The sequence below is a fragment of the Stegodyphus dumicola genome, chromosome 1, assembly GCF_044657685.1.
Source record: "Stegodyphus dumicola isolate Sdum_Otavi_A_Nest chromosome 1, ASM4465768v1".
Classification (NCBI taxonomy): Eukaryota; Metazoa; Arthropoda; class Arachnida; order Araneae; family Eresidae; genus Stegodyphus; species Stegodyphus dumicola.
The window spans coordinates 235,027,616-235,040,589 of NC_140768.1; the positions used below are offsets into that span (position 1 = coordinate 235,027,616).

General features: G+C 33.7%; 1 protein-coding gene across 1 annotated transcript in view; it reads left to right on the forward strand.

The window, feature by feature from the left end:
* LOC118189188 (beta-scruin-like) overlaps window positions 1-12,974 on the forward strand; it is an 88,035-nt gene that overhangs the window by 10,245 nt on the left and 64,816 nt on the right. The window contains exons 4-5 of the mRNA XM_085809752.1: window positions 1,440-1,548; window positions 6,427-6,572. Coding sequence (XP_085665878.1) covers window positions 1,440-1,548; window positions 6,427-6,572 — 255 coding nt within the window. The remainder of the gene's footprint in view (window positions 1-1,439; window positions 1,549-6,426; window positions 6,573-12,974) is intronic.

Sequence of the window (12,974 nt, forward strand, 5' to 3'; positions counted from 1 at the left end):
TGCAGCCTTTAAATGTATTTATGGTTAAATTAGGAAATATAGCGCCAATTGTATTTTTGGATGTTTTGAAGATTATAATTCCGCTTTTTCTTTTGTCAACGTTCATGAAACTTTCGTAAATTCTTGAGAAAGTTTGCTCATTTCACTTTTAACGCTTTTCAGTATGTTGAGAAAAGATTCTCGCTGATTTTCAAAATCTACAAGATGTTGCCCAAAGGCTCTTTTACAAATCCATTGCTTTATTTGTCTCATATGCCAAAGAATTATGTAAAAAATTTATTTTCTCAGACTGCTCCATGCAAAGGTCACTGAATTTATTCCTAATATCCTCTCACAACCTCTGTGAATCTGCAGTTTTAAATATTTCTTCTATTTTATCACGACGTTCAAAATGTTCTCTTGAAATATTCTGGAAGATTTTGAATTTGTGTTTTCTAAGTTGTAATTTTTTATTTTTATCTTCAACACATAATAATATTTGAAGAGAAAATTTTTCTGCTTACCATTCCTTGAAGAAATCCATAGGACACTTGTATGTTTTGGCATTTTATCACACGGAAAATTTATTTACACGTATTTACAATTCATTTGTTTGCAGAAGAACATTTACAATTTTTTTTCTGTCGTTGTCACTACATCTCAGTCAAAAGGTCCGCAAAGCGGTAAGAAAATATAATCAACATAAAATAAAAAAAGCTGTGCCATTTCGTGGCCAGGAGCATGAAAGTGTAACAGCCTTGAAAAAAGTTGAACTTATCTCTAAATGGAGTTCTAATGTGCCTAAACATATAAGCAGAATTCGTAGCCGATAGGTTTTCATTGTGTGACTGTGCATTATTTATCAGACATTATAAATTTTGCTTCAACTAAAACATGAGATAAAACGAGGCTATCAAGTATACAAGCTTTTCTTGCCCTTGCGGATATACAAAATTCAGCACATCCTATATGTGATGCTGTCTTATATGTAAACAATGCAGTTTATATTATATATTGGTTTTACAAGCGCATTTTGTCATATTTTACGCCTGCAAAACAAATTAAAATCATAATTAGCAATAAATGATAATCAGCAAATTAAGGTTTTCATTTATTAAACAGTGACGACTTTCAGGTGAGTTATGCCTGTTAGCATATAGTCTTCTCCCTTTCTTAACACTTTAAAACTGCTGCTATGCTCAATATTTGACTTACTGCAGCATTTGTATACAGGCTTAAGTATCTAAAATATTTTCACTAATCTATTATTTGACTCATGAAACTTATTCTTAGGTCTTTAATTATTAAGACATAATTTAAAAATACCTGGCAACTGCTTTGAATGTTCGTTGTTACCAGAATTCAAACTGTTTTTTCATACAAAAAGTCAGCCAGCCTTGTAATGGCTTCAAAATATTTTCATCTTTTCATGAAACATGCGTTCATCTTCATAACGAAAGGAGATGCAACTGTGACTGCTCTTGCATTCAAGACACAAACATAACTGGCCCATTGAGTTCGGATGAAGAAGTTTCCGAAAGTTCCGACATATCGCTGACATCTGGAGAAGTATGTATCTATTTTTTTGTATCTTATTTTTCGTTTTCAGATTTATTTTTATTTTTATTTCCATTTCGAGGTCTGTTCTTAACAGCCTAATTCCTTTTTTATAGTAATCATAATACGTTTCTGGGAAACACTCTTAGTATGCATGCGACTAGCACTCCTAAATCTGACCTGTAAACAGGTCAGATTTAGAAGTGTTAGTGGCATGCATACTATGAGATATCTAGCCACGTACTGAGAAGGATTGTAAGATATCTCTAGCAATTAAGCCACTGACTATTTAACATAAGCCACTATTATTATCAATCTAGCCTATGTATTTCTTTACTATGAGGGTCTCCAGTCTAGTCAAATGTGATTTAACTAGTGACAGCCTGCGATTTTTATAATAGTGCAAATAATTACCACTTTGGTAGTTATAACTTTTATCAATGTGTATTTCTGTAGTTAGAAACCGCTTTGTATGCACAGCTGTTAGGTGTTTTCGAGCTGGACTTATCTGAGAAAATTTATATAGTATCGAATATGACCAAAACTCACTGCGGGACCTGAGTATCCTTAACTCCTTATTTATTGCCATAAAATCATGTACTTACTAAGACGGTTTTATTAGAGTTTCTTCTATAAATTAAACTTAAATAAAAGAAATATAAGGTAACAAACAGGACAATTAGATATACCTATAAAAGTTGGAATTGCGCTCCTTATGTTTTTATGTTTGTTAGTGCATAAGTAACATTGGATAATTTTAAACTTTCATATATTTCCTTTTCTGTAACTGGCTGCTCAAGAACATTGAACATTTCGTGAACCATTGACATTCCTCAACATATGCTTATTGGTTTGAGTTTCAATTCACCCTATGCTACATTAAATGGCCATAAATTATATAAGAAACATTGGATTACATAAGAAATTTTTCAAAGATATAAACAGATTAGACTCAAATACAGATATCTGTGTCTGTGGATCAGAAGGGTCACCAGACCATCTTCCGCTACCTACAAATAATAGGAACGCCTATCACCGGTTCCTTATAACGCATAAAGGAGCGGTTAATTCAATCTCCAGCATCATGAATACCATCGCGGCATTAGCCACAGACCTTTGCCTACCGTGCTAAAGTGACGCTATGGTGTACTGACGATAAGCTCTAAGACTAGTCCAGTGAATTTTACAATATCTGGGCTTCACCACAACTGTATGTTTAAGCTCCCCTGCCCACAATCTAAAGTGGCAATACTAACAATTCGCAAATATGTGGCATCTCCTTAGAGAGATGTGTTATGCCTCCATAATGATACGTGTGTAATCCCTTCAACAGCACGTGAACAACATCTTCTTACGCAGTGTTAGTGAACGCTTGTGTGCCTCACGGTGCACACATTGCTGGGGCACTGCCGAATAATTAGTGCTACAACATCCTCGTGCCTTTTATCAGTGTTTTTATCTATGTTCTTAGCGATGATACAATAATCAACGGCTTAGCAATCTAACCGCATTCTTCTTCTGCACACATGAGTATTCATGAACTCATCATTCATCATTCAAGATGTACCTGTATTTATATCCAACAGAACTGCCTTACACTAACATTGTGCTCCAGCTTTCATGTGACTTCATGTACTCCATTTATCTTTTTGTGCCTTAAGTGACTATGTGTATGTACCTGTTTTTTGTGCTCTCTGTTTATGCATTTTACGCATTGTGCTTTGTGTATTGTTGCCTATGCATTTTTATGTCTTTTTATGCGTACGTCTTATTATCCAAGTATTTTTAGTTTAACTACCTACTATCTGTAACACCACAGCTTGCCTCTTCAAACTGTAATACAATCCTACTAATGCCCTTATAAGGCCATGTACTTCCCTTTGACAACCTCAATAATCTCCTGGTGCAGCCTCGTGTGGTTCCAGGAAGGTTTTGCCGTAGTTAGAGGAGGGTTTGGAACTCATGCCTGTTTACCTCTGTTAGACACCAGGCGTTCCAGTCCTCCGTAACCTACCTACCTACCTATATAACACATATCAAGGCATTTTTAACGAGTGAGTAATTCCTTTGGTCAAAATTCTATGTGTCGTAAGCATTATGAAGAGCTCAAAAGTCATTAATACACACTCTCAATACATAGATTCATTTTTAAATTTTTGCGGAAACACCTAAATCAAAATAAAATAATAATTTCTCCAAATTCGAAATTAATATTTGAGTAAATTTAGATTTTCAAACCTTTCCTGGTTAAAATTAAAGTTCTAAGATTTCTGAAGAATAGTGAAGTTCACTCGATAACTTGCTCTTACGCTGCTAGTTTTGACTTATGATGAATTCAACAGAACGTTTCGAAATGAAAATGACAAACTTTAGCTTCTTTCCTTACAAAAGGAAGCTATTTCTCTACACTTACATATATTCCTAATATATTTACTAAAAGATCAGGGTGCATTTAGGAACTTAATAAACTCACTTAAAAGGCAATTTAACATGCTACTTATTACAACAATAATTCGTCTAATATTATTCCTTACAATTACTGATAATTAGAAATGTAAGACGCACATTTCAACTAATAATACTATATTTTTCTTCCATAGCTCTGGAATTGCTACTTTTAGCTTTCCTTCAATTTAATTCTCAGTAATTTTATGCTACTTTTGTTTCTCGCATTACTCGTAAATTGCTAATCAAGAAGCGTTACCGTTAATTCACCAGAATTTCATAATGAGCATAGAATCTAGCAATCATGCTAATAAAAATCTTTCAGTCCCGCAATGCCACCGTATTCATATGTGTTTTGTTGCATTCCGTGTTCCAATGGGTTTTGCAATAAATTGCGTTTTTTTTTTTTGGAGGGGGGCTTTAAACCAATTTTAAATTAGGTGTTTGTGAAATATGTTAACAGTGAAAACGTCTGAAGCGAAATTTCTGCATGTATGCAGTATTTTGACGAAAGACAGCTAGGGAGAACAATGATGAATTACGTTTGGTAAATAGCCGGTACGCGTTGCCGAATATGCGAATTCTCTGATTTTGCTAAGCGAAAACTGATCGATGGGAAGAAGAACAGAACCAAAAGGGAAAAAAATAAAAATAAAAAATAAAAACAGAAATATTTCGCAAAAAATGTGCTTTTTTAATATATTATATAATTTTAATTTAATTTAAATTTTAAATTCCTAAACTTTTTTGTTTTGTTACGTTGATAATGTTTGTCTATTTACGATAAATATCGATCGTTTCTTAAAAAAGTGTCGCTAAAAGAGCTAATTTACACCTAATAAATAACTACGTTTTTATGTGTGAAAAAAATTGCCAAGTTACCTTAAGATGGTTGCGTTAATACGAAAATACCAGTAGATCTGCAAGATCATGCTGGCACAAAGAAAGCAGAAGACAGAAATACCTTGAAGAATGCTTATAAAATTAACTTCACTTTAGCAGGATTATCGACCACTCAAATTAATGAATAAAATGCCAACTTGTCAAAATGTATATGTCTTGTTAACTTTGTTATCCATGTTACTCTGTTTCTCAATCATATTTTTCCCTTTAACATATCTTTAACCAACCATGTCTTTGATAGATAATTCCTAATGCATTAAAAGCTTATTTACAAAGCAAAGTAAATAATAACCCAACCACATTTGAAGACTTTCGTGCGGATATTGAAAGTCCGCTTGTATTAAAATAAAATCAGTAAGCATAAAATAAAAACACCCATCTGTTATACGAACTTATAAGTGTCAACAAAAGCGAATAATCTGTCAGGATATTTCTTCAGCTTAGATTTCTGATCCATGCACCTGTCATCCTTTCACATACTTTTCGTATCACTACCGATTTGGAAGTAATGAAATTTTTGCGCTTGAAAATATCGAAAACGAGTCGATAAGAGAATTGATAGTTGAATGAACAACAAAAAATAATGTTCGCCTTTTCTTAGTGTCCGACAGAAGCAAGGAAAATACTGTCCCTGCTTTAACTTCGTCGATGGCATCCGGAATCCTGAAATGCAGAAAGTTCTACGCATGGCGGTTTCAAGGCTTTAAAAAGCACTCTGGTGTGCGTCATGAAATTCGAATTAGCCCAGCAAGCAACTCGTAGAGACCGCCACTCAATCAGAGCTGCTCAAGTCTGCCAGTGGATTAAATGATTGCTCATCTAGAAGATTTTAAACAGGCAGGTCACTGTTATGATTCTGAATAGGAGTACCAACAAACCGACTCTAGAGTATTAAAACTGTGGTACTTGAAGGCCACGTAGGAAGAAAGTATAAAGCACCCCAGGGCACGGAAAATAAGAGCGGCGATTTAACCGGACAAGTAAATCCGTTGAGATGGAATAGAAGAAAACAACTATAAAATGCTGGAAGACACCGACCGAAGAAAGCAACTATAAAGTGCTGGAACTGCGGTGTTGAAGGTCATGTACGGAGGAATTGCAGAAATCCCTACGGCGCGGAAAATAAAACCATTCCCCAGCAACGACGCGGGAAACAAATTAGTGGGCAAATCTGGGAGCGGAGTTTGAAGGATAACGAGAAACCCCATTTTAAAGTGTTTCAGATTTTTCTGAGGAAAAAAGGTAGTCTGTAAATTTGACACTTTTGCGATCCGCGGGTTTGACGTGCCTCCTGTAGAGGTTATAATGTGATAGACACATAGTGAATGTACTTTTTGTTAAGTAAGTATACGGTGCAGTGACAAAAATAAACTAAAATACTATACCTGAAGTTTGATCATCATTGGTTTAAATATTTTCTGGCTATGTATTTCGCTGTTATATTTTCAAGATGATGAAGGAAACATCCCATATACCTTGTATATCAATATTACAGTTATTTCTTCAATTTCTTGTATATCGTCACAGTTTTCTGCATTTCAGTTGAAATTCAAAGGTGAATCAGACGTTGAAGATAAAAGAAATGGTGATGACACACATTCTTGTTGTAAAGAAATGAATTTGCCTGCTACTTGGGATCCTAATTTAGGACTTACAAGATTTTGGACTCCATTGGATAAATCTTATACGTATGTATACTTAAATTATCTGTTTTAATTTTATTATACATATTATCAGTATTTTCATGCCACCTAATATTTGTCTGTCTTACACCTTTTCTGTATGATATATCTGTATGATATTTTCTGTATGATATTTTCTGTATGATACAAACTTGTCTGTATCTTTTTAAAGCCAATTTTATTTGTATTTTTTTATGTTTTCAAAATTATAATTTCGCTTTTCCTTTTGTCAAAGTTTCTGAAACTTCCCCAAATTCTTGAAGCTCTTGAGGAAGTTTGCGCTTTTCACTTTAAACACTTTTCAGCATGTTAAGAAAAGATTCTCGCTAATTTTCAAAATATACAAGATGTTGATAAAAGCCCTCTTTCAGATTTATTGCTTTATTTGTCTCAGATGCTAAGGAACTATGCGAATAATTTATTTTCCCTGACTGCTCTATGCAGAGGTCACTGAATTTATTCCTAAATACCCTCAGTCATTTACAACCTCTGCTAATCTGCAGTTTTAAACATTTGTTCTATTTTATCACGACGCTCTAAATGTTCTCTTAAAATATTACTGAAGATTTCGAATGTATGTTTTATAAGTTGTATTTTCTTATTTTTACCTTCAACATATATTGAAGGGAAAATCTTTCTGCTTACTATTCTTTGAAGAAATCCATAGGACACTTGGATGTTTTGGCATTTTATCACACTGAAAAATTTATTGACTCCTATTTACAATTCGTTTGCTTGCAGAAGAACATTCATAATTTTTTTCTGTCGTTGTCACTACATCTCACTCAAAGCGTCCGCAAAGCAGTAAAAAAATATAATAAACAAAAAATAAAAAAACTGTGCCATTTCGTGGCCAGCAGCTTGAAAGTGTAACAGCCTTAAAAAAATTAACCATTCTCTGTAAATGGAGTTTTAATGTGTTTATATATTAGGAGAATATGTAGCTGATATGTTTTTTATTGTACGTATAAGCAAAAGATTGTCCATTACTTATCAGACATTTTAAAATTTGCTTCAACCTAAATATAAGACACGGTTCAGTGTTTTATTCCTTGAAATGCATTTCTTAAATCCATTGGGTTGTCGCAGTCTAATTGGCTTGTCGCAGTCTAACATGTAAAACGCATATAATGTAATTTACTTAATATAAATTATTTGTTACCTTGTACGTTAAAGGAAAGGTGTTTTCGACTTTTAGTGTGGATGTGGATAATCAGAAAGTATCACGGGAAACAAGTTAATTAGTAACTTTATACAGTGTGACTGTTAGCTTGTTAATTTTGTGTCTCAAACGAACGCATCTTCGATTTATAAAAGGAGGCTATCACGTATGAAAGTTTTCCTTGCCCTTGTGAATATACAAAATTCAGCACATCTTATATGTGATGTTGTCTTATATGTAAACAATGTAGTTTATATTATATATTTGTTTTACAAGCGCATTTTGTCATATTTTACGCTTGCAGAACAAATTAAAATCATAACCAGCAATTAATGATAAAGTGCGAATTAAAGTTTTCATTTATCAAATAATAACAAATTTTGGGTGAGTTATGCCTTTTAGCATATAGTCTTCTCCCTTTCTTAACACTTTAAAACTACTTGAATGCTGAAAATTTGACTTCTTACAGCATTTTGTATACATGCTTAAATCTCTAAAATATTTTCACTAATCTATTGTTTGACTAATGAAGCTCATTCTTGTGTCTTTAAACGTGAAACATCAGTCTAAAATTATGTTCATCTTCTGTTTATGTTTTATAAGAGAGGTCGACAACGCAGTATCCTTGGGCATTAAGAAGCTCTCGAAGCAATTTTAAAGTGCCCTCCTTTCAGATACCTAAATTCTAAATTTTAGATATTTCGAAAACAAATGTAATTGAAATTGATAATTATCGCAAAAATTCTTATTTTATTTTCACCATTTTAACAATTTTATGAAAAGTAAATTAAACGTTTGACAAAAACTGAATCTTAGCGGCATCTAGATAAAACAGCAATGACTAAAGGAATCAGTTTTCAACTGCATTTTATGAAACTGTTTTTAAAAACTTAATTTATGTCTAATATCTTACGAGATCTTCAGACTCTTACAACCTTAAAAAGTTGGAGAATAGTAAGTTCTTCGATTATACTCGATAGTCCAAGACGTAATGCAGTTGCGGCTTTCCGTCTGTCTACAAGCCTTGCCGCCCACCTGCACTGCCACCGCGCAGGCATTTCCAGCGACCATATTTGCCCACTGTGTAATTCTGGAGACGAAATGGACGCGAACCACCTGCTTCGATGTGGGGATCCTCGTGGTCTTACGGAGGAGTCGAGATGCTGGGAGGCAAAAGCGCTCCCTAGGCAATGACGTCGGTCTTTTGGTTCTTAGTTCTATTGCTTGTAACCTCTGTTTGTAAGATTTCAGTTCTTTGTAACGTTTTGACTAGCCATTGATAACAAAAAAAAAAAAAAAAATTCAACTGAGAGAAACATCTGATTTCTCATACATTGAACTAATTTCTGTCCCTTAAAAGATAACAAAAAAGACAGCACTGGTTTTTGCAATGGTTGGTACTAAGATAATAATTTCATTTCAGCTGTGTTATGAGTCAACAACTTTTTCAGTTGAACAACAACAGCAATTTGTAGTATTCTTGCTTTGGTAGCAGCAGTTATGAGTAAGTGTTATCGCAACATTTTTATTTACTTGTACGAAGCAAAGGAGGTATTGAAATCGCGAAACATTTCCGTTATAAAATTTCAACGGAAATATCCATTTTACTACTTTTTTGCGGCACATCTGTACATATGGACAGGATAAAGGAATCTTTATTCCAAAATGTATTATAAAATGAACTCAAAATGGACTTTTGGAATGTCTTTACGTATGTATGTATCTCGCATAGCTCAAAAATGATTGAAATTTAGTATATGAGACTACTGTAACATCTAGCTGTGAACCTTCCTTTTTTATTGCAATCCCAGGGGTATCACAAGTATACATATGTACCCACCCTCTTACTCAACTTAAAACTTCTTGTTCGGCCTTTGTTTTCGCAGTCTTTGGTAGTAGTCACATACTTCTAATTATAGATATGTTTTAAATAACAAAAAGATTCATATTTCGGCACTAATATTACTTTATAAGTAATTTTTATAATACTAGAAGTTTTATTCTCGTAAAACAAAAGCTAACCTGGATATTTAATTTCAAAATTTGCAATTTTCGATGTCGTTTTCAACTTGACTCGAAGAGTCTGTTAATTAAGTTAGAATAATTTGAGGAAATCAGTTTAAATGAACTGTAGCGTAGATCTTAAACATTACTTTTGGTGTGCCACTACTGACAGTATTAACCAGTACGTTAAGAGTTGCAATACCCTAGGCCAGGGTCGGCAACCTTTTGAGTCGGCAGAGTCGAAAATTACAATTTACAAAATTTCAAAGTTTTTAAAGAGCCACGAAATTTTTTCTTGCCAACAATAAATAGTACTCGCACAAATAAAGTTTATTGATAAACAGAAACTAATCTATTTATTCATAAGAAAAAATATCTATTTATTCATATATAAATAGTGTTTTTCACAACAAATTAGATAACATATATATGGCATTATTAGATAATTATTATTTAAGTAAAATATTAAAACAATTAAACATTTACTTACAACACTAACTTGTATTTCAATAAAATAATTGATCAAACAAATTCAACGGGAGCGATGGCTTTGCGTACAATAACGTACATTTGAGCAAACAAATTCAATGGGAGCATTGGCTTTGCATGGTTTTAGAAAGTTTGGATAAATTTGGCTAAAACTATTCCATGCATCGAATATAAGTGCCTCAACTTGCGGCATTTTTTTTAAAGCTGTCCACATTTGTTGGATTACGCACATTCGTTTCTGGACCCCCAACTCTTCTAATTTGCTTTTGAACTCTGTAAATTTTCCACTACACAAAGCTTTACTTTTTAAATCGATCAATTGCATTTCTAGAGATTCAGTATCAATTTCAAATGGCTCAGTGTGGATTTCGTTACTATTTGTGTTGAGAGGGTTTACTATGAAATCTAGAGTGGTTTTGTTGGTTTTGAATTACTCAAATCTGTCAGTAAATTCATCTTTTTTGTAACTATGCTGAAGTAATTCGTCTCAACAGTTGCAATGGTTTTATCGCGATATTGCTTTAGAAATTAAAAATGATGTAATTTACCGCTCTAAATATCTTCTGCAAAAAGAATTAATTTTTCTTCAAAACAAACCACTTCGTCTTCTAAAACATAGACTGGGTTTCCCTTTCCTTGCAGTTTTAGATTCATCTCATTTAATTTCGCTGTGACATCCACCATAAAGTAAAATTTTTGCAACCATTTGTCGTTCTCTAATTCAGGGGGATTAATGCCTTTTTCATTTATGAATGCCTTTATTTCATTCAAGCACAAAGCAGAATGTTTCAACACCTTTCATTTGGAAAGCCATCGCACTTTATTGTGAAGAAGGAGGTCGGAATACTGAGTCTCCATTTCGTTTAAGACTTCTTTAAACTGACGATGCTTTTGACAAGATGCTGATAACAATCTTAATTAATTCATAACCTCAACTATTTCGGCCGGAAATGTTTGGGCACAAAGCGCTTCTTGGTGTATTATGCAGTGAAACATAATAATTTCGTGGTTTATTTTGCTCTGAAAAATCGTTGTTGCCCCTTTATTTTTTTCTGTCATACTTCTGGCTCCATCAGTTGCTATTGAAACGATTTTATTTAAATCAATCTTATTGTCTTCAAGGCATTTTTGCACGGCATTCGCCATGTCTTCCCCTCTATTTTGTCCCGAAAGCAGTATCAATACTATAAGTTCTTTTGGATCTCGGGAAGACACATGCCTGACAAAAAGGGCAACTTGTGCCGTGTCTTTTATGTCGCAAGACTCATATATAACAAGTGATAAATCAGAAAAAAGCTGAATATCTTCCACCTGCAAATATGTTGCATTTGAAGACATTTTAGCTTTTCTATCTTGTACTGTTTTATCGGATAGTGGCAAATCTTTGATTTTTTTCAAGATTTCTGGTTTGTTTTTGAAATCACAAAACAGTTCTTCAGATGCACGTATGAAGCAATCTTTGACATACTCACCATCTGTGAATGGCTTTCTTTTTTTTGCAATTTCTAATGATACCGCGAAGCTTGCCAGATTAACATTACTTGTAGATTGCGTCCAGTTACTTAACATGAAACTTGATTGCTGTTTTTGTTTTTGGATCTCGTCGACAGCTTTTTTTCGTTAATTGTCGGCTGGATATTTACTAGCAAACTGAGTATGTTTTTTAGTGAACTGTCTCTCTAAGTTTGATTTCTTATTTTATGCGAGTTTTTCGAGGCCAATGAGACAAGTCGCAAGGCATATGAAATTGCATGTGAAAGCGAACGACTGCGTCCAATCCCGATTGAATTCTCTATGCTCTTCTTCAGTTCTTCTCTGTTTCTTTTCTTTTCTTTTTTTTTCTTTTTTTGGATAAAATAAATAATATTTGAGTATGGAACTAAAGAGCCGCAGCTTCACATCCAAAGAGCCGCAGGTTGCCGACCCCTGCCGTAGGCCAATAGCTTGCATTTTGTGAATTTAGAGATACATATACAGTTTCGAGGGTCACGCGATGCTAAACTAGAGTTCCAGTTGGTCTCTTGACCACGTCAAGTTTTTGCACAAAATACGATAAACAGGATGAAATACTTGAAGAATACAGTTTAAAATATGTACAGTAATATCTATGCTTTGGCACTCTCAATAGCAAGTTCACTTGAAATGATCACATAAATAAAGTACGAGGTAAAGCCCTCTCCACTATGAAAAATCTATTTAGCTCATAGGAAAATTTTCTAAACTATATCTTCTAAGGAAAAGGCATGTTTACACAGCCATTATAAGGCCTATTATTACCTATACCTCGCCTGTCTGGGCAGCGATCACTAATAAAAATCTAAATAAATTTCAAATCATACAAAATAAGTATTTACGGCTTATTACTCAAGCTCACTTCTATGTATCCATCGACACTCTGCATAATTATTTAAAAGTTGAGCGTGAAGAGGAGTTCATCCATCGTATGAACAAAAACTTCTTTACAAAGGCCAAACTCTGCTCTCATTTAAGAGGTTGCAATACATTCGGCTATATTATTTTACCCGAGGATGCAAATATTAGACCTTACGCGGCACACCTCACCCGTGACTCAAATTTTCCGAATGAATTGCACTTTTGTATATATGTGTATATAGTTATGTAAATAGTTCGTATTTTTACATTTATCCTTGACTTCTCATTTTATTGTATTGATTCATGCTTAGTAAACAAACAGTTTGTATTCCTATGTTTTATCTTATGTATGTTTTTCATAATATCAGTCAGATTCCCAC